General features: G+C 36.9%; 1 protein-coding gene across 2 annotated transcripts in view; it reads left to right on the top strand.

The window, feature by feature from the left end:
* The window catches only part of ANAPC10 (anaphase promoting complex subunit 10), a 76,375-nt gene extending 54,273 nt beyond the window's left edge, over positions 1–22,102 (top strand). The window contains exons 5-6 of one of the 2 annotated variants that reach the window (XM_032632702.1): positions 19,153–19,327; positions 21,640–22,102. In XM_032632702.1, the coding sequence (XP_032488593.1) occupies positions 19,153–19,327; positions 21,640–21,668 (204 nt within the window). In that variant the 3' untranslated portion in view covers positions 21,669–22,102. Of the gene's footprint in view, positions 1–19,152; positions 19,827–21,639 lie in introns of those variants that run through there. The other variant, XM_032632701.1, reaches the window with a different exon arrangement.
* Positions 22,103–22,848: the final 746 nt, after the last annotated feature.

Raw genomic sequence — 22,848 nt, forward strand, 5'->3', positions numbered from 1 at the left:
ACTGATTTTCTCATTTTTTTCTCTTTCCTTTTCTCATATTCCAAGCAATTCATTTAACTTTGTATAATTAAACATGTATGTATATATATATTTCTAAGACCTCTTTTTGTTTCTTGGTCTTTTAAAAAATAGCATTCTGTTCTTTTTTTAAGGATGCATTCTATTATGTTGCAGAGGATATTAATAATGCTTTGTTTTGTTTTTAAATTTCTTGTCCTCCCTTCTCTGCTTCTCTTGAGAGTTCCTTATTGTTTTTGCTTCTTTAATTTCCATTTTTTGTTTTTGTTTTCTTTTTCTTTTTTTTTTTAACGTGCCTGGAGATCCTTGGCTATTTTCTCATAGCCTAGGAGAGAGGCACAAATTAGCAGTTTGGGAGCAGTTTGTGCTCATGATAGAGTTTGATGCTTACCAGGCCTTACAGCAATGTGGTCAGGCTGGTACCCTCACCTCTTTGCACACATGCCACCTTCTCAGTGAGGCCTATTCTGACCACCTTACTTTAAAATGCACACACCTGCCCCCTGGTACTTCTGATCCTTCTTTCCCTGCTCTATCTTTTTCCCATAGCTCTTTTTGTTCCTCATAGCACTTTTATTACCTAATATATAATACCTTATTTATTATATTTGTTGTTCATTTTTCTGTCTTCCCCCACTAGAGCATCGGCTCCATGAGAGCAGAGATTTTATTATTTTTATTGATATCTTCCAACCACCTGGTATAGTGCCCAGCCCAAAATAGGCATTCAATAAATATTTATTAAACTGGGGAGACTCAACACTGTGTAACTCTTTTCTTACGGGCTTTTTCTTTTTCAGCTTTTCTCTTTTCCTTATAGTATGATTTTTTCCAGAAAATAGTAATTCATTCTCCGGCCTTGGAGGCATGGGGCGGAGGATAGGAGGTGGGATGTGGAAGGAGATTCAGGGTGATCTGCCTGGGAGTCAGCATCCTTATAGCTGAGCAAGATGAAGGGAGCTGAGGTTCACTGTTAAGTATGTAGATGTTTACTCACTTTTTAAAAAAAAAAATAAGGTGCTGCCATCTAGTCTTGCTTTACCTGAATCTAGAGCCTCCCTTCTTTAACTTGTACTGATAGTATAAACTTGTAGTTTTCTGTAGGAGTAGGGAAGGGATGGTCACCTGCCTACTTAAACTGGGGGCTGGTGAGAATCTTGGCATCAAACTATTCCTTATATGGGCTTCAGCTAGTTTTATTGTTTGCTTTGTTCATTTTTAACCTAACCGTGGCACCCCTACCTTCAGAACTACCTGGTGCTTTCAGTTTCAGAGATATTAGGGTACAATGCACCTTGCTTCTTCTTAACCTCTCCTATTCCCTTTGCATTTGTGGATTTATTCATTTTTCAGATTCTTCAGTTGTCATTTTCGTTGGGTTTTGGGAATCCATTATTTCCTAAACTATTTTTCAAAGCAGTTGTTAATTATATTTGTCAAAATGGTATGTGCATAAGAATTGATGGATGATTAGATAATATTTCCTGAATATAAAATACATTAGTTTCCAATAAATTGATCATTTTCTCTTACTACACCTGTCACGGTTTCCAGTATCCAGTACATAGTAAGTGTACAGTTTGTTGAGTGATGAACAGATTTGACTACTGGATTCAAGCTGTAGTGTGATGGCATTTTAATATATTGCTTGGAAAGTTTGAGGGTAAAAGTACTTTGCATGTGCTTATGTACTTGTGTGTTTTCTAGTGTCAAGAGAGATTTGAAAAAAGGTATCTACAGTTAGCATTTAAGGGATAGAGTGCAGGGATTCGAAAGTGGAGGCAAAGAGTTGAGAATAGTTGTCCTCATTAACCATGAGTGCTAGGTTTCTGAAAATGAAACAAACAAAATCTTGGTAAAAGATTAGGTAGTTACTGAACTTCAGACTTAAAGAAAAGTTAGTTAGGGGGACCAGGATCTCATGTGACAAACCAAAAGTTCTTTTATTATTCTTATATTTACAAATATAAAAATAATTCACTAAACTGGAGCATACCTAAGATGCTTGACCCATTTTAAATGACATCCAATTAGTGTCTCTTTGCCATCTCTTGATCTTTGGAATATTTTCAGAGTCAGTTTCGTGCACAGTGTAAATTTGCTTTTGCCTTACTGCAGGTTATATGGCTAAAACGTAGGTCAAGGACCACTCAACATGAGGCTGAAGAGGTAAGCAGAGACTAGATCACGCAGGGCATTGTCAACCGTGTTAAGGATCATGGGTTTGTTTTTACTATAATGAGAAACTAACAAAAGGTTTTTCAAGTTAACATTTTTGTCAAACGACTCTGCTGCTAATCTGAGTTTAGATTAGAGGAAGACGGAAGTGGCCATGGCAAGACTAGTTGAGAGGTCACTAATAATCCTCGGCAACAGATATTGCTGAATACCTGTGCCACATTCCTCCATCTCTCTTCCTTGCCCACAGAGACCGCTTTTCACAGTAAAGACAGAAAATGCCTGATACTCCATTTCCAACTCCCCTTTCAGTTAGTGCAGAGGCATGTGATCCAGAAATGCCCAATGGGAAATCTGATAGCTTCTGGAAAATATTTTCCTCCTTAATTAAAAGAGGAGAAAGGCTTTTTGGACATTTGTTGTATGAGAACATGACGCTTGCAGCTGCTGCAGACATCAGACACAACAGAGCATGACAGAGCAGAAAGGTCTGGGCCTTTTTTTTAAAACTTTTAACTTTTACATGGATACAAAAAGTCGACATATCATAAGTGAACAGCTCACTGAATTTTCACAAAATAAGGACACCTATGTAATCAGCAACAAATAAAAATCCAGAAACACATAAAAATCCAGAAGCCTTCTTTATGCTTCCTTATGCTCCCTCAAGGCTAACCATTATTCTAACTTCTAACAATATAGATTACTTTCACCTGTTTGTTTTTTTTTTAATCTGTTTGGTTTTTGTTTTTATTTTTCAATTTTTCACTTTAAGAGATGGCATCATATTTTGCATATGCTCTTTTGGGTCTAGCTTCTTTTACTCACCATGTTTGTGAGAGTCACATGTTTGGATAGTTGTAGATTGTTCATTTTCATTACTATAGAATATTATGTTTTGTGAATATACTTCAATTTATTCATTTGACTGTTGGTATATATTTGGATGGTTTGGCTAACTAGTGTTCCTGTGAGTATTTTAGTATACACACTGTTGAATATATGTATGCGTTTCTGTTGGGTATATACCTCTTTGACTTGTAGTAGCTCTTTAAATAGTCAAGATAGGTGTCCTTTTCTATACATACATACATTTCTATACATTTCCCAGTCAGTGGCTTGTTATTTCCACTCTCTTAATGGTATCTTTTGATGAACAAAAGTTCTTAATTCTAAGATAGTTAATCAGTATTGGTTGGTTGGTGCTTTTTGTGTCCTGTTTAAGAAAATTTTATCTACTCCAAAGTTTCAAAGATATTTTATTTTCTTTTGGAAGTTTTATTATTTTACCTTTGATATTTAAATCCAAATTCATCTGGAGCTGATTTTTCTTTATGGGGAGAAGTGAAGTCAAGATTATTATTTTTTCCCCCAAATGGAAATCCAATTCATCAGCATTGCTTGGAGAGACCATCCTTTCCCTACTGCACCAATGTCATCTTTGACAAAAATCAGATGACTGTAAATGTGTGGGTCTGTTCCTGAACTCTAATCTGTTCCATTGGTCTATTAGTCTGTCTTTGCACTAATCCTACACTGTTTCAGTTATAACTTTATGTTGACCTTATATCCAGTGACCTTGCTAATTAACCTTTCTTATTAATTCTAATAGTTTATAGATTCTTTTTGTATTTCCTAGATGTGCAGTCATATAATTTACAAATAATGTTATTTTTTCTTCCCTTCCAATCCTTGTTCATCTTCTCTCTTTCCTTCTACCCCTCTCCCCTCTGTTCCCTTCCATTTTCCTTGAATTATTGTACTGTTTAAGACCTCCAGTACAATGTTAAATAGAAGGGGTCATAGTGGATGATTGTCTTGTTTATAATCTCTTTATGAAAGTTTTCAATATTTCTCCATTGTATACAATGAGTACTATAGGTTGTTTGAAAGATGCTCTTTTTCATATTAGGGAGATTGCATTCTGTTCCTATTTGCTAAAAGTTAAGATCATAAATGGGTATTGAATTTGTCAAATGCCTCTTTTGTGTCTAAGAAGATGATCATATGATTTTTCTCCTTTTTTTCTATTAATAAAGTCAATTACATTGATTAATTTTTAAATGATAATCCAATCTTGCATACCTGGACTAAACTCCACCTGGTTTGATTTGATTTGCTAGTAATTTGTTCTAGATTTTTTTCATTTGTGTTTCATGAGAGAGATTAGTCTGTAATTTTTCTTTCTTATACTTTCCAACTATTGGAAACAAAGTATTCTGGCCTCATAAAAAACATTTTTAAAATGTCTCTCCCTTTTCTATTCTCTAAGCATTTGTGCAGAATTGATATCATTTCTTTAAATATTTGGAAGAATTGAATGGTAATGCCATCTGGACCTGGAGTTTTGTGATGGATTTTAAATTATGAGGCAGTTTCCATAATAGATATAGTTCTATTCAGATTTTCTATTTCTCCTTTTCGTTAGCCTTGATAAATTGTATTTTTCAAGGAATTTGTTGACTCTGTCTTCTGATATATATGATCTGTTCAATCTGACAAATTTCTAATTGCAGATATTTTCAGCTCTACCATTTCCATTTTAAAAGTATATTCCAATTCTCAGATGAAATTATTTCATTTATTCGTCTTTCCCTCTTATTTCTTAACTCTGTTAATAATAGTAATTTTTGATTGATTGCTAGACTAGACTCTAGATCTGTGCTGTTCAGTAGAATATCCACTAGCTGCATGTGGCTTTTGGCTAATCTTAGTTGAGATGTGGTATAAGTGTAAAATGCTGGATTTTGGAGACTTGGTACAACAACAAAAAAAGGCCGTAAAATAGCTCAGTAACTTTTTATATTGATCACATGTTGAAGTGATATTCTGGATACTCTAAATATAAAATTAATTTGTGCTCTTTGTGCATTTGAAAATGTAGCTATTAGAAAATTTTAAACTACATATATGCCTCACATTTGTGACCCACACACTTTTTCTATAGGACAGTGCCACTCTAGATGCTGTTTTCTTTTTCTGGAGAGTTCGATTTTCCAGAGCTAGGTGGATGGGCTGAGAAGCTTTACTCCTCTCAGCCTTCAAGTTGAGTTGACTTGCGGCTGTACTGCAGCTTTGGTAAGGTTCCATCTGCTTCTGTTCTGTAATACCCCTATGTCATGGCCACTCAAGGCTGTCATTTAGGGGCCTGGTGTGTTCACTGGGCAAATTCTAGACTCTCAGACTTGTTTCCTCGAGATTGCCAGAGACTCCGCTCCTCTGAGAGACCCCTTGATTATCCCTTCAGCCTCCCATTCCAGACAACTTCACAATGTGGCAAATATTTTGAGGGGAAAATAGGCCATGTGCTTAAAGCTCTTGAAGTCTCTAATTACATCTTTTCTGAAAGACCACTAGTCATAGCTCTGCATGTTTCTCTGACTTCAAGAAGCAACCCTCTATCTGGGCAAAACCATGATTTGCAGCATCTTACCCCATCCTAGAATCAACAAATGCCCCCATGGTTAAAGTGGGTACAGAAAGACCGGCAACCTCTCTGAGGTTCTCTCCTCACCAGAACCTGGCATCCTCTAGTCCTCTTTGTTTTAGCGGCTCTCTGATAACTCTAAAGTGATGATTTAAAAAATTTTACCTATAGTTATCTTCAGTAGGAACACTGTCTGCTTCAAACTACTTCATTCTCTTGGATTTAAAAGAGATATACTTAAAGTCCAGACCTCTCTGGTGTGGCTTCTATCGTGGAATCTTTCTACCTTGCCTTGCCTTGCCTTCTATAGATAATGCTATCCTTTGCTCTAGAACCTTTAAAAGTTACCTCTTAAAAAAGAGAATATAAAATTTTGAATCGTCAGCATATAGCCATTTAAGGTATCTGAAGCCAGGGGTCTGGATATGATCGTATAGGACAGTTGTATAGATTAAACTCTGTATTGTGAGACTAGTTTTAGGTCAGAACTGTGAGGAGTGCAACACTTAAGAGAAAGAGGAGTCTCCAGAAAGACAAAGAAGAGATGAGAAAGGTAGGAGGAATATCAGAAGAAGGTGAAGTCACAGAGTCCACAAGAAGAGAACATTTCAGTAAAGAGGGTGCATCAAATTATGTAGAAAGGGTAAGAAAGTTTGAAGTGAAAAGGACCCTGTGGATTTAGCAGTAATGAAATTTATATTCTCTTATTACCTCACAACATTCTTATGAAGAAAGCATAAAAATTATATGAGAATAAAATTTATCCTAATCTTATTTATGATCTACAAAAATGACAATTTCATATGATTCATCCTGATAGATGGAGAAGTAAAGGTTTACCAAAGAGAAGTAATTTGCTTAAACTCAAGAGTAGACACGAAAAAAAAATAAAAAAAAAAAAAAAAAAAAAAAAAAGAGTAGACACGAAATTCAAATCTTGTTCTTTTGACATCTGGTCTTATGTCCTTTGCACTGCACTACATATTTTTATCTATTGCTATCATTTCTTAATTATTCATTACTTAGATAAGTCTTTTCTCCCTCTTTTTTTTTGTGGTACGCGGGCCTCTCACTGCCATGGCCTCTCCCGCTGCGGAGCACAGGCTCAGCGGCCATGGCCCACGGGCCCAGCCGCTCCACAGCATGTGGGATCCTGGGGCACGAACCCACATCCCTTGCATCAGCAGGCGGACTCTCAACCACTGCACCACCAGGGAAGCCCTTTTCTCCCTCTTTTTACAAAACGAAATCATAATTTTATTATGTGCGCATGTATTTGTTTATATTGGCTATTTTTCTTTTCTTTGTCTTAAAGGGACATTATTATTTTTTCCAGTTTTATTGAGAAATAATTGGCACACATCACTGTATAAGTTTAAGGTGTACAGCATGATAGTTTGATTTACTTATATTGTGAAACGATTACCACCATAGGTTTAGTTAACATCCATCATCTCATGTATTGATAGATGGTGAAAAGAAGAAAAAAAGATTCTCCTTGTGATGAGAACTCTTAGACCTACTCTCTTAACAACTTTCCTAGGTATCACACAGCAGTGTTAGCTATGGTTTTCATGGTGTACATTACATCCCTAGCATGTATTTATCTTTTTTTTTTTTTTTTTTTTTTTTGCGGTACGCGAGCCTTTCACTGTTGTGGCTTCTCTCGTTGCGGAGCACAGGCTCTGGACGCACAGGCTCAATGGCCATGGCTCACGGGCCCAGCCGCTCCGCGGCATGTGGGATCCTCCCGGACTGGGGCACGAACCCGCGTCCCCTGCACCGGCAGGCGGACTCTTAACCACTGTGCCACCAGGGAAGCCCTCTTTTTCTTTTTAATGATAGTTAAGTCTGGTTAACTTGTTGTTGTCCTCCAAAGATGTTCTGCAATTTCTTCTTAACATTTCTTTACCATTTTGGCTTTTGATGAAATTATTGTTTTTAATTGACATTGACTTCAAATGTAATTCAGAATTGTTCATGTAGATTAGAATACTCTCTAGGTCTTGTCTTTTTGTTATGCCTCTTTTTTTTTTTAAACAAGTAACTTTAAGACCAGTTAAACTATGTAAACTTAACTCTCCAGGAACTCTTTCTGGAGGAAATTTCTCTACATAGAAACTTTTTCAGACTTACAAGTCCAGAATTAATATCTTGACCCTCTGTAATAGAGTGACTGATTTTGACCTTCTGAGGTGGTCCCTTCTTCACTAGGGTAAAAGAGCTTGCTTTCCATAGTGAGCTCTTTGAGTTGGATTCTGTCTTTCTTGTTAAGGTGCCTTTGTGGTATCCTTACTTTTAACACATTTGGAACTTCTGAAGTTTCTTTTGGATCATTTTAGACTTTCTTTTGCTACAAGTAGGTCATGATTGCTGTTAACTGGTTCTGTTCCTTCCTAAGTGAAAGAATGGTTAAAATGCCAGGATCTGCTGCTTCTTGTGGTAACAGTTCTCACATTGAGGTTCTATAGAATTTCATCAAGTCACAGCTATGGTTAATGAAGGAGCAGAAGGTAGTGAGAGTGGAGAGCAGAGGGCAACTTTCTTGAAGCAACTTTCAAGTCATTGTTCTTTATTCTATTTATTTTCCAGGGATATGTGATTAGCAATAGGAAGGGACATGTGAACAGCTTTGTATTTAATATTTGATGTTATTTTATTTTATTTTTTTTTTGCGATACGTGGGCCCCTCACTGTTGTGGCCTCTCCCGCTGCGGAGCACAGGCTCCGGACGCGCAGGCTCAGCGGCCATGACTCAAGGGCCCAGCCGCTCTGCGGCACGTGGGATCCTCCCGGACCGGGGCACGAACCTGTGTACCCTACATCGGCAGGCAGACTCTCAACCACTGCGCCACCAGGGAAGCCCTTGATGTTATTTTTATTAACAGATGACTTCTTTTTTTTTTTTTTTAAGGTAAGCTTTGTTTATGGTGGAGTTAATACTTATATATATCCTTAGAAGATATATATCCTTAGAGGATACCCTTAAACAAATCAAAGCCAGAGTAGAGTTGTGACTTAGAGGTTGCTGATAGGAAGCAGAAGATCCTGGAGCCAGGTGGAGAGATCGCTTCATAGAGAAACTCTAATGGATTGTATTTATATACAGTTTTCACTGATAGCAGCAGATAGCAAGGAAGGAATGTTGAGGAAAGGTAGTAGCTCCTATTCAGAAGTGACTTGGTGGGCTTTGGGCTGGCAGCAGTGCTGATGTTGTGGGCCATCACATGGCTTGTCCTGCCACTAGGTGGAATACCTACTATGTAGGCTGCCCCTAAAACACACGTTTTATAAGTAACTAATTAAATTACCAAACAAGATCATGGCCAAGTAATGAAATGAAGTGAAATGAAATGTTGAAGAAATATTTATTTCAAACTAACACTAAGAATTGGCTCAGCTTATTATGGCTGTTTGGGTTAGTTATAAACACCTGTAAAGCTGTGTTTTTTATGCAGAATTTTCACCAGTCTTATATAAAATTTTCAATATTTATTATTTATTTGCTACCCTTGCAAATAAAAAAACTAATGTTTTCTATTTCTGTGTAAGAAAATTACCACAAACCTAGTGGCTTAACACAACACGTATTTATTATCTCACAGTTTCTGTGAGTCAAGAGTCTAGGCTATCAAAGAATTCTTCTGAGAGAGAACTGATTTGGCAAGGTGGCGGGGGGTCACTGGTGACTTTGACAAGATTGGATTCAGTGTGTGGACAAAATTTAGATTGAAGTGGGATAAAGATAACTAGGAGGTGAAAAAAATTTTTAACTTTTAAAGGAGTTTTGCTGTGAAAAGAAATAGAATTGGGGCAGTATGTGGAAGAGGACATAGGATCAAGAAAGGGTTTTATTTTTAATGTTTAAGATGACAGATATGGCACGTTTGTAATGCTGATGACAGTGATCCAGGAGACAGGAGAAAATGATTTGGAGAGGTAGTGACTACGGTGGGAGCAGAGTCTTTGGCTGGGAAAGAAAGGGTGGGATCTATTGAGCAAATGGAAGAACCATTCTCACAAAGATGCAGGGACAGTTCAACTACAGTATAACAGCTGGTGGGAAGATGGTAATTTTTTTCTCTAATTGCTTCTATTTTCTTAATGAAATCAGATATCAGCTCAGAGAGAGATTAGAGCAGGTGTTAGGATTTGAGGGGAAGCTCAGAAACAGCTATTCCAGAGACAGTGAAAGCATATTTTCTAAAGGAATATAGTAAGAGTTTTGCATGGTTCTACATATATACTTGCATATATACTTGTCTTAAATTTAAAGTGAGAACCAGTCAGCATGTTGATTATTTTTCTCCAATAGGCATTGAACAGGAAGAGAGTTAGGTTTAACCAGGATTGTTGTGTTCTCCCTCAGAAAAGTATGAAACAGTAAGAGAGGAAATTGGATTTCAGTATATAAAGGGATTGATTATCATAACGAATTGTGGGGTATCATTGAGGAAAAATGGGAACTGAAGACATTGAATGGGTTAACGAACAGTAAAAAAGTAGATGGAATCAGTAGTCTAGCTGTTTGGCTAGGGTTGATGTTATGGCAGTGGCGTCACTTGAGAAAGCTGGTGACTTGGGCTATAGAGATGGGGACGCTTGAAGTCAAGATGTCAGCAATCTTACAGCTGCTGCCCATAATCCAATATAGAGCATGATGGTGGGGGAGGGATAACTGAAGTGGAGTGAAGATAAAAATTATTGGAAATGAAGAAGCTAAAGAGGAGAATCTGAATCATTAAATGGATCATCTCTGTGGATATTGAAATCACCAAGAAGGAGGATTCTGTTACTGGAGCAATGGAATACAGTCAATGACATGTTAAAATCATGTGCTGAAACTTTCTGAAACTATTCCTCTTTTGAGTTCCTCTCCCAACCACACCAAATTACAAACAGATTTTTTAATAAGGTAAATATGTTTACTGAGAAAGGCATAGATAAGACATAAACTTAATAAAATGAGAATGATCCATATTCTCACCATTATAGATATTTCCTATTTATATTTTGGTGAATATCCTTTCAGACTTTTGTATCCATACAAAAAATCATATATATAAGATCATGCAATACATGTTATTTAGTACTTTGCTCTTTAAAACTAACCAGAGGTAGCTGCAAATAACTGCAAACATATGAAGAGATACATCATTTTGAATTGCTATCAGGTATTCCAGGGTATGGATGTACCATAATTAGTCACTGTTTTACTATTGCTGCATAACAAGTCACACTAAAACTTAGTGGTGGTAAACAGTAGTAATCACTTATAATCGCATGGTTTCTGTTCAGGAATTTGGAAAGAGCTTGGCTGGGCATTTCTCTCTTGGAGTCTTTCATGCAGTTGCAGTCGTATGTCAGCTAGGCTGACTGGGACTGGAGGATCTACTTCTAAAGTGGTTCACTCATATGGCTGGCAGGTTGGTGCTAATCGCTGGCTGAGGCCTTGGTTTCTTTCTACATGGGCCTCTCTATGGGGCTTCTTTTTGTCATGGGAGCTGGCTTCCCACAGAAAGAATGATCCAACAGATGCAGGCAGAAGCTGCAGTGCCTGTTGTGACCTATCTGCAGAGTCACTTCTGACATATTCTATTTGTTGTACAAAGTCAGCCCTGATTCACTGTAGGAGGGGACTACGCAAGGCCGTGAATTACCAGTGATCATCCTAGGGGCTGGTCACCACAACCACCCTTCTACTGGTGGCTATTTAACTTGTTTCCAAGGAATATTATTATACCTAGCATCTCTGTGCCCTGTCTTAAGTATTTCCCTGTAGTTTCAGAAGTGGAGTTGCCAAACTACTTTTCAAAAAGATTATTATACCTATTTAATTTCCAAATCAGTCTATGAGAGTATACATTCCCCTCACCCTCACCAATACTTAGTGTTTGTAATTACTTTAATCTTTGCTAATCTGATAGACATTTTATAATATAGAGAGATATAGATATAGACAGATAGATATAGTATCTATTTAATTAGTAGTGAGATTGAACAATTTTCTTGTGTCTGTTGGTCCATTGCATTTCTTTTTTTCTTATATTATTACTGATATTAGTTCTTCATTGTGAAATTTACAAGTGTTTTTTCTCACTTTGCTATTTATATTTTTATTTTCTTTTAGTCTTGTAGATATTTTTGATGTTCATGTAGTCGTCTGTTTTTTTTTTTCCATCATATTTGGGTTTTTGAATTGCTTTGAAAGGTGAACCCTACCAAAAGATTATAAACATGTTCCTGTATATTTTTTCTAATACTCCTATAGGTTTGTTGTGATTATTAATTTATATAGTATTAAAATTAAATATTTAAGAATTTACTTTTGTGTTTGGTATAAAGTTAATATCTAAACTTTTCATTTAATCAACCAGTGTTACAGTGCTGTATTTTTTTTTTTTTTTTGCGGCACACAGGCCTCTCACTGTTGTGGCCTCTCCCGTCGCAGAGCATAGGCTCCGGACGCGCAGGCTCAGCGGCCATGGCTCACGGGCCTAGCCGCTCCGCGGCATGTGAGATCCTCCTGGATCGGGGCACGAACCCGTGTCCCCCGCATCGGCAGGCAGACTCTCAACCACTGCGCCATCAGGGAAGCCCTACAGTGCTGTATTTTGATCAATCCATCCCTTCTTCACTGTACATGTTAGTTTTCTACTCAATATCCATTCTCCCTAACCTTCTCCTGTTAGAACTCCAATTTTATTCGGCTCCCTACCCTGCAGAAAGTAGCCATGTGCTGCCACCTTCCCCAGCCCTTGGAAGTGAATCCTAATTGAGCCAAACCAATCATAGTGATTCCACTCCTCTCCTGATTGACTTAGGGATGGATATTCAATAAGAGCTTCAGGGAAGATGTGCTTGTTCTTAAAGAAGGGAACCAAGAGAGGAACAGTACTTGATTTCTTCCTCTGGAGAAGAAGTCTAGGAGAAATTAAGTTTGGGACAATGCTAGCTCACCCACACTGGAAGAACAAAAGGAAGATAGCACCTTGGTCCTAGATAGCATTTTTGAGCTTCTGAATTAACCTCTCCTGTGACTGTGTTAACTCAGGTATTTGAACTGTGTGAGGTGATAAATGTCCTCATCATTTAAGCCTCATTGAGTTAGATTTTATGTTACTTGCAGCCAAATGCATTCTGATACACCTGCAATGTGAAATGCAGTACCACACCATTTATTTAATACAGCTTTATACTAGATGTTAGTATCTGGAAATATCAGCCCTATTCCTCATCCCCATTTTTCTTTTTCACATTTTAACTCTTCCTACCCCACCCTTTTTTTCCAGAAAAACTTAATTAATATTTCTATCTCTGCTTTCTTTTTGGTTTCATCTGTCAAATGTATTTTTACCATCTGCTTGTATTTAGAATGTTTCTTAATCACTGCGTTAACACACAGGTTTGTCTTTTTAAGATAATATGTAGTTACTTAGATTTTGAGGGTTTTTTTAAGTAACAGCTTTAATGAGATATAATTCACATACCATACAATTCACTGATTTAAGATGTATACATTTTTATCACCCCCCAAAAGAAACCCTGTACTGATTAGTAGTCACTTCCCATCCTGCCCCCCAGGACTGAGCCCTAAGCAACTACCAATCCACTTTCTGTCTCTATGGATTTACCTACTTTGGACATTCATATAATAGAATCATACACAATGTGGTCCTTTATGACTGGCTTATTTCACTTATTTTCAGGGTTTATCAATGTTCTACATACATCAGTGCTTCATTTCTTTTTATTGCCAAATACAATAGTATTTGTATTGTATGCATATATCCCAATTTGTTTATCCATTTATCAGTTGCTAGGCATTTGGGTTGTTTCCATCTTTGGGCTATTATGAATAATGCTGTTACAAACATCTGTGTACACATTTTTGTGTGGACATATGTTTTCATTTCTTGGATATAAACCTAAGGGTGGAATTGCTGGATCATATGGTAACTGCATTTAATCATTTGAGGAACTGCAAGACAGTTTTCTAAAGTGGCTGAACCACTATACATTTCTCCCAGCAGTGCTTTAAGGTTCCAGTGTCTCCACATGATTTGGGGGTTTTTTTGACTCTAAGAAAGAACCTGAGTTTTTATGTGTGTGCATTTTTAATCGTGGTAAATATACATAAAATTTACTGTTTTTAATCATTTTAAAGTGTATAATTCTGTGATATTTAGCATATTCACAATGTTGTGCAGGTGTCACCACCATCCACCTCCAGAACTTTTTTATCTTCTCAAACTGAAACTCCATATCCGTTAAACACTAACTTCCCCATTTCCTCCTCCCCCAGCCTCTGGCAGCTGCCGTTCTACTTTCTGTCCCTATGAATTTGTTTCCTCTAGGTACCTCATCTGAGTGGAATCACACAGTATTTGTTCTTTTGCCACTGGCTTATTTCACTAGCATATCTTCAAGAGAATCTGAGCTTTTTTAAGGTGGTGTTTGGTACATGCATCTTTCATCATCTTATTTTATGCTGTCTATATATCATCCTGCCATGTCCTTATATAATATTATTTCCTTTTTTCCCTCTCTGTAGAGGAAATCTCTAGATTTTGAAATCAGCACCCTACTTTTAATTCTCTTATTGTTCCCTTTTGTAGTTCTTTTTATGTTATATGTGTAGTTACGTATATGACATAAAGGGAACTGTGTTGTGGTGAAGAGATTAGTGGCCAATTTTCTCTTGCCCATATTTCTTTTATTTTATTTTTTTGGTATAATATAGGATTTTGGACAAAATTATTATTACTAAATTATCTTTACATTATGTAAACATTACATTAGTGTTTAAAAGCATAGACTCTGGAATCTCACTGCTTGTTTTAATCACACCTCTGCCACTTGCCAGCTTTGTGACCTTGGTGAAGTTATTTAAACTTTCTGTGTCTCAGTTGTTACGTTTGTCACATCAGGATAATAATATTACCTGCCTCATTGCTAGGATTAAATAGATTAATTTACTTAGTGCTCTTAGAGTAGTACCTGGCACATAATATGTGCTATATAAGAGTTTACTGTTATTATCATTAGCATTCTCCTTGAGGAATTATTGTTGGCATTTACATTTTATTTTATAAAAATTAATTTATTGTTTTTGGTTAACTGTGTGTGTGGTTTTTTGTTTGGTTGGTTGGTTTTTGGTTTCTTCCTCACTGCTAGGATTTTTATTATATCCTCTTTCTTGAAGTCTTATTGTCATGTTTAAGTTGTATCTGTTTGTACTACTCTGAGTAGTTTTTTCAGGTGTGATCCTCTGTCTTGTTTACCACTATATTTTCAGTCCCTATAACATAATTTGGCGCAAAATAGGTGTTCAATAAAGATTTGATAAATGAATGTGTGCCTGGAGTCCTTGCATATCTGTTAGGCTCTGGCAAAAGGGGGCCTTAGAAGGAAATTGCAAGGCAGGAAGAGGAAAAGGGGACTTGCTTCTTTCTGTTTGAACGCTGTTTGCTTCCCATCATCCCAGCAATGTTTCTTCACAGCAGCAGGTCCTTCTTCTAGCAAGGCTTGAGTCCAGTTTGCAGTTTCTCTGACTCTCACGGTACAGTCGTCCCTCCATACCTGCGGGGGATTGGTTCCAGGACCCCTCATGAATACCAAAATGCAAGGATGCTCAAGTCCCATCTATAAAATGGCACAGCTCAGTGGGCCCTGTGTATCCAGGGGTTCTGCATCCACGGATATGGAGGGCCAACTGTACCACCCCCTGAAGCCACACATCTGAAAAACCAGCACTGCTAGCCAGTTGGCATCACCTCCTTGAGGTCTGTATGCCAGCCCCACAGGGCCCTTCCTCCAGAAACCCAGCACCAGCCCAGCAGCTTCCTCGTAGAGATCTAAGTTCCAATCCCTCTATGAACTTCTCAGTCTTAATTTGTCTCTTTGCTTTGTTCCCCAACCTTAGAACTGCACTTCTGGTACTTGTTCCCTCCATGATACCTTAGTATTCTCCTTGGCCTCTCCATTTCTCTAGTTAGCAACTTGATTCCTCCTTAGGGAATTCTCTCTTAAAATACCCTGTGTATCACCCTGACTGAGACAGCTTATCTGTCTTACGAAATTATGTCACCTTTCTGAAGGTAGACTCTATCAGTAACTATTCTCTATGTCAGGGATCAGCAACTGCAGCCCGTGGGCCAAATCGAGCCTGTGTCCTACTTTTGTAAGTAAAGTGTTACTCAAACATAATCACACCCATTCACTTTCATATTGTCTATAACTGTCACTTTGCAAAGGCAGAGATGAGTAGTCATGATTGAGACCACATGGTCCACACCACCTATAATGTTTGCTGTCTGGTGCTTTATAGAAAAAGTTTGCCAACCCCTATCCTACATCTACAGTTAGCAGAATTTTTGGTATTTAGTAGACATGCCAATAAAAAATGTTAAGCGAGGGGATATATGGAGGAAAGAGCCAAAAAGGGAGATGGTAAAAAGAAAGAACAAGGAGGAATATAGAAAAATTTACATTTTAATGGTGATGAAAATTTTATTTATTGACGTCCAGATCAGATATAGGGGAAAAAAAGAAAGTCAAATTGGCAAAATTTTACCTTTCATTAATTTTCTGTTTAAAAATATAAAAAATCATGTAAATAAATTTTGCTTAAAATATATTAACCTTTTAATCGAACTGTTATAAAAAAACATTGAAATTATATCTACTATGTGTACTTGAATTTTTTTTAATCCATGAAATAAGTTAAAATATGGCAGTATCAGAATAATAACTTTTTAGAGTTGACTGAGAATTTTAAACAGGGCACAATAGAACTGAAGTAGACACATAAGTTGGTGTTTATGACTTTTGGGCAATGTAGTTGATTGTGAAGCCATTTGAGAGATGTTAACAGCTACACATACTTTGTAATATACATTTAGTGACTGAGATCAGTAAACTTTTTATGTTCTGAAGAACTAGCTTACTCATAGTATTTATTGAATAATTTACAACATTTACAATTCTGTACATATCGTGCCCCAAATCATATGCTGTAAAATCTTAGTATAACTTCCAGTACAGTGAAGCACTTAAAAAATACTCTGAAAATAACATTGAGTCTATCAGAAATAGTGGTTGAATTTGTCAAAAACATTCTATTAGTAAGGAGTTGAGTAGAATTTTACTTTTTGGTCATTACTGAGATTCATTATTGTACATTTACCTAGAGAATAGATTATCCCAACCAGAGCTGCTTTCCCGCTTCTCTGAACTCCTGTGTGTATCTATTATAATAGTTTCCCATTGTTGCTACAAAACATTACCGTACACTTAGTGGCTGAAAACAACACACAATTATTATCTTACAATTCTGAAGGTCAGAAGTCCAAAATGGGTCCAATGGACGAAAATCAAGGTGTCAGCAAGGTGCATTCTTTTTTTTTTTCGGTATGTGGGCCCCTCACTGTTGTGGCCTCTCCCATTGCAGAGCAACAGGCTCCGGACGCGCAGGCTCAGCGGCCATGGCTCACGGGCCCAGCCGCTCCGCGGCATGTGGGATCTTCCCTGACCGGGGCACGAACCCGTGTCCCCTGCATCGGCAGGCAGACTCTCAACCACTGCACCACCAGGGAAGCCCCCAGGGTGCATTCTTTTTAGGAGCTCCTAAGGGAGAACGCTTCTTGCTTTTTCCAGCTTTTAGAGGATGCCCACATCCCTTGGCTTGTGGTTGCATCACTCAGCCTTTGCTTCCATCATCACGTCTCCTTTACTGTCTCTCTTATAAATGACCCTGTGATTACATTGGGCCCACCCAGGTAATCCAGGATAAGCTTCCCATCCCCAAATCTTTAACTTAATCACATCTGCAAAGTCCCTCTGCCATTGTAAGTTAATGTATTCAGGGGATTTGGGGAGGAATATGGACATCTCTGGGGGCCTATTATTCTGCCTACCACATCTTTCTTATTTTATTTAGAATCATTGAATGTCAGAGCTGAAAAGGACATTGGATGAAAACTTGTCCAATCCCTTTACTTTACACATGAAGAAGCTGAATGAAACCAGAGGCTGTTTGTCTGCCTCTAAGCACTCTTTAGGTGTGAATCAGGCCTAATTTATGTTTTGTATGACTAACTATATTTACAATAATACCTTGAACATTTTAAGTACTCAGTAACTATTTATTGCCTGAATGATTAAAAGGTTAGTGATAGAAACCGGATATATCTAGTCTCTGACTCAATTATTTTAAGTTAGTGCTAATAGAAGTTTATAAAAAGCCACTGACTGACAATACCATAAAGGGTAGAGATTCATTTATTCTTATATTTTGTAATTAAAAGGAGGAAATTATTCCTTCTTAAAAATAACTACCTTTTTTAGTATTCCATTTCTCTGTCTCTTGTTTTTCTAGAGTAACTCATGGAATCCGGATTTAGTTTCTTTGATATTCATTGCCATTGGGCTGGGTTGATAAGATAAACCTGTATTTTCTGTAATGCATATTTTTCAGCTGTGTCCAATATTTAGGACAATTTAAAAATCAATACTTATCTTTTAAAAACTGTTTCATAACTTTAGGAAAAATTTTAGAAATTTAGGTTTATTTTTTTACTTACAATTTTTCTTCCCTTGTTAAGGAAGGATAGTTTGGACTCTTGGTTAAAATAAAATGAAAAAAAAATTTTTTTAATTAATTAATTAATTTTTGGCTTCGTTGGGTCTACGTTGCTGCACACGGGCTTTCTCTAGCTGCAGCAAGGAGGGGCTTACTCTTTGTTGCGGTGTGCAGGTTTCTCATCGCGGTGGCTTCTCTTGTTGCGGAGTGCGGGCTCTAGGCGCGTGGGCTCAGTAGTTGTGGCGCACAGGCTTAGTTGCTCCGCGGCATATGTGATCTTCCCGGACCAGGGCTCGAACCCATGTCCCCTGCATTGGCAGGCAGATTCTTAACCGCTGCGCCACCAGGGAAGTCCCAATAAAATGAAAATTTTTTTAAAGTTTATCTGGCATTTCTTTTTGAAAAACATTAAAACCTAGATTTTAGGTTTAGATTGTCATTCAGATAGATGAATCACTTACTATTTTCCAAGAAAAAAAGCTTTGTCTGATACTTGTGCAATGACTGATTTTCTTTTGTTAATATTCTTGTAGTTTATATAGAATCTGATTTATTGTTATGTGAGTTTGGATATATTAGGCATGGTTCTTGAAATAAAATACACCAGAAGCATTATGTTCATTTAGAGTCTTTTCTTACTTGTATCAGCATGGTTTTTCATTGGCCCTATACATTTATACATGTCTAAATCATATACACGTTTCTACAAATACTAAGATTGCAAATAATTCTATTTTTATTTTGTCTACAAGAATGGTACATGTAAAGTGCTTAGCAACTGTAAAAATGGACCATGGTAAAAGTGCCCAATAACTGATAATGTTTATTATATTGTCATGCTGTCCGTGAGAAAAATGTTAATTATAAGTCAACTTTAGAATACATTCATTATAATAAATTATATTCATTGGGTGAAAACATAATCTGACTTTTATTTTCTTGGCAGCAACTTGAATTGGTGGAACCAAGTGGCTGGATTCACGTTCCTTTAACTGATAATCATAAGAAGCCAACTCGCACATTCATGATACAGATTGCTGTTCTAGCCAATCATCAGAATGGAAGAGATACCCACATGAGACAAATTAAAATATACACACCCGTGGAAGAGAGCTCCATTGGTAAATTTCCTAGATGTACAACTATTGATTTCATGATGTATCGCTCCATAAGGTGACCTTGAAATAGAACAAAAGTCATTAAACATATCTTTATCTTGTCAGTAAAGATTAAATCTGGTATCTTTATTGAAAAATGGATCAATTATTTTGCAATTTTTTATGCATTGAGAAGTATTTTATTGTAACTTTAATAAATAACTTTTGGGTCATAATATGTTTATTTTCTTTAACATATAATAAAGCTCACATATTTTATAATTATTAAAATGAATTTGAGCCAATCATTAAATTTTTCCTTATATCAAAAGAAAACCAGTTGAACTGAAAATTTTTAAGGTATACACAATTTTTTACTAACTAGGTAATTATTTCATATAGTGATCATGCATTACAGTAATGATTTACTGCGTGTTTGGGAACAAAACTATGTTTTACCAATAGATATTATCTTTAATAGGCCAGAATTATTATTTTTTTCTATCCAGAGGAAGCTTCTTCTATTCATACTGCGTCTTTTTTTTTTTTTTTTTTTTTAATACTAGGTCTTTTTAAAAACTGTGTCAAAATAAGCTTAGCATTCAGTGTGTGATGAGAACCATTCTGATTTGGGGAATGTAATTAATTGTGTCATAAGTATTGTACTCCCATGAAATATTTTTAACCCTAGGGTTGTCTATATCCTGATATTATGTCAGCAATTGCCAATATAATCTGCTGTTTATTCTAATTCTAATGCTGTTTATAGAATAGTTAGTTTCAAATTTGTGTCTGACACTGAAGCATTCCCTAAGGGATAATGTAGCTCACAAAAATTTTAAAAGTATATGAAATTGTTCTTTACATATAAAAATATTTTAAAGTCCCTTAAATGAGGTTTCTTTCCATGGTTTAACATGAGTCGATTTGACTCTGTATATCTCCCCCGGCACCACCGGCTACCCCATATCCTTACTTTGGGGGAGACAGAACTTCTCCATATTGGCTCTTTTTTTTTCTTTTTGTGGTTGTGCCGCATGGCTTGTGGGAATCTTACTTCTCCGACTAGGGATCGAACCCGAGCCCTTGGCAGTGAGAGCATGGAGTCCTAACCACTGGACTGCCAGGGAACTCCCACCATATATTTGCTCTTGTTTGGGAAAGATTCCTCAGAGGTTCTTGCATTACTGGGTAGACTGAAGTCTTAAATTACCAAAGTTTAGGAAATACTTATGTGTTTGATTTATTCTGGCAGAGTACTAATTTACATGTATGCTATAAAAAATGAAGGTTTCATTTTTTTCACTCAGCAGAATCTCAGCTCTTTTTTCTATGAGTTCCACAAAGAGTTTGTCATTTTCATTCTGTTGTCTTTAAAGTAAGAAGCATGGTAAGTGACTGTATGATCACCAAAAAGTCTGTAACCAAGACTCATTTGAGATCAGTGACTTACTCCCAAGCATAGATGTCAGATGCTGGGAAGGGTAGAAGAAACAGATGGATAGGAATTAAAAGAAAAGGAGAGAATCAAGAAAATAAGAAAAGCAATATATACTTGGCACTGTATTGATGTTCTGCGTTAGTCTGATAAGGAAAACATTCATGTAAACAACAGGCAGAGTCTAAGAGGCAGAGAAATCTAATAAAAAGTACAGGAAGTCTTTTTTTTTTTTTTTTTTTTTTTTTTTTTGGCGGTACGCGGGCCTCTCACTGCTGCGGCCTCCCCCGCTGCGGAGCACAGGCCCCGGACGCGCAGGCCCAGCGGCCATGGCTCACGCGCCCAGCCGCTCCGCGGCATGCGGGATCCTCCCGGACCGGGGCACGAACCCTGTCCCCTGCATCGGCAGGCGGACTCCCAACCACCGCGCCACCAGGGAAGCCCTACAGGAAGTCTTATTAGTAATAATGTTACTACTTGCTAACTGCTTTTTAAAAATTTGCTTAAAAGATAAAAGGAGGAGGACTAATTATCATTTACCTGATCCAGTCTGTTATTTCCTACTATTAATAGTTTGTGAAAAAAACTCCTAAAATTAGGAAGAATTAAGAAGAATGTTGGGAAAATCACTATGTTTTCTAGTTCTACTCCCTTTCCCTGTTTTTCATAAACCAGCTGAGCACCTCATTAGGCATGGGAAAACTTGGTAGCCCGGGATTGTGGAGGTAATGTGTCCCCTTATTTTAAGGATTATCTGAAGTTCTGATAGACCATGTATTACACTAACAATGCATAATTATCTGAAGCAGTTTCATTTCTCTTTTGAAAGAGCAAATTATATAGCCAACAAAAGATTTGTATCTAGAATATATAAAGAACTCTTCTTATCACTTAACAGGAAGAAGACAGACAATCCCATTAAAGTGAGCAAAAGATTTAAACAATCATTTCATCAAAGAAGACATATGATTGACAAATAAGCATATGAAAAGATGCTCAACTTCACTGGATGTTAGTGAAATGCAAATTAAAATCATAATGAGATACCATTTCACAGCCACTAGAATGAGTGTGGTTAAAATGACAACGAGGAGGGGCAAGGGGAAGCTGGGACAAAGTGAGAGAGTGGCATGGACATATATACACTACCAAATGTAAAATAGATAGCTAGTGGGAAGCAGCCGCAGAGCACAGGGAGATCAGCTTGGTGCTTTGTGTCCCCCTAGAGGGGTGGGATAGGCAGGGTGGAAGGGAGATGCAAGAGAGAGGAGAAATGGGGATATTATGTATAGCTGATTCACTTTGTTATACAGCAGCAACTAACACAACATTGTAAAACAATTATACTCCAATAAAGATGTTAAAAAAAAAAAAGACAATTGCACGTGTTAGCAAAGATATGGAGGAAATGGACCTCTTGTCAAACTACTGATGAGGAGGTAATTAGTGTATAACCACTTTTGGAAAACATTTTGGTAATTTCTTAAAAAGTTAAACATATACCTGTGTATGGGTATTTACCCAAGAGAAAAGAAAGCATATGTCCGTTCAAAGACTTGCACATGAATGTTCACAGCAGCTTTATTTGTAGTACCTAAAAATTGGAAACAATGCAAATGTTGATCAATAGGAGAAGGTATAAACAAATTGTGGTAAATCCATATAATAGGATACTACTCAGCGATAAAAATAAATGAACAGTTAATACATGCGACAACATGGATACATTTACAAAATAATTATGCTGAAAGAAAGAAACCACAAAAAAGAGTATATAGTGTATGATTCTATTTTTTTTTTTTATTCTAGAAAGTACAAACTCATCAAGTGATAGAAAGCATATTAGTGGTTGCACAGGATGGGGAGCAGACAGAAGCAAGAAGGCATGAATTATTTGGGGGGATGACAGAAATGTTCATTATCCTGACAGTGGTACTGGTTTCACAGCTATATACATAAGTCAAAATTTATCAAGTCATACATATGTGCAGTTTATTGCATGTCAATCATACCTTAATAAAGCTGATTTAAAAATAGCTTACTCTACCTGTTTCACATAGGAATCACCCAAAGAGGCTAGATTTGACAGTTATATTTCTTACTGTAT

Source organism: Phocoena sinus, chromosome 5 (assembly GCF_008692025.1).
Source record: "Phocoena sinus isolate mPhoSin1 chromosome 5, mPhoSin1.pri, whole genome shotgun sequence".
Lineage (NCBI taxonomy): Eukaryota > Metazoa > Chordata > Mammalia > Artiodactyla > Phocoenidae > Phocoena > Phocoena sinus.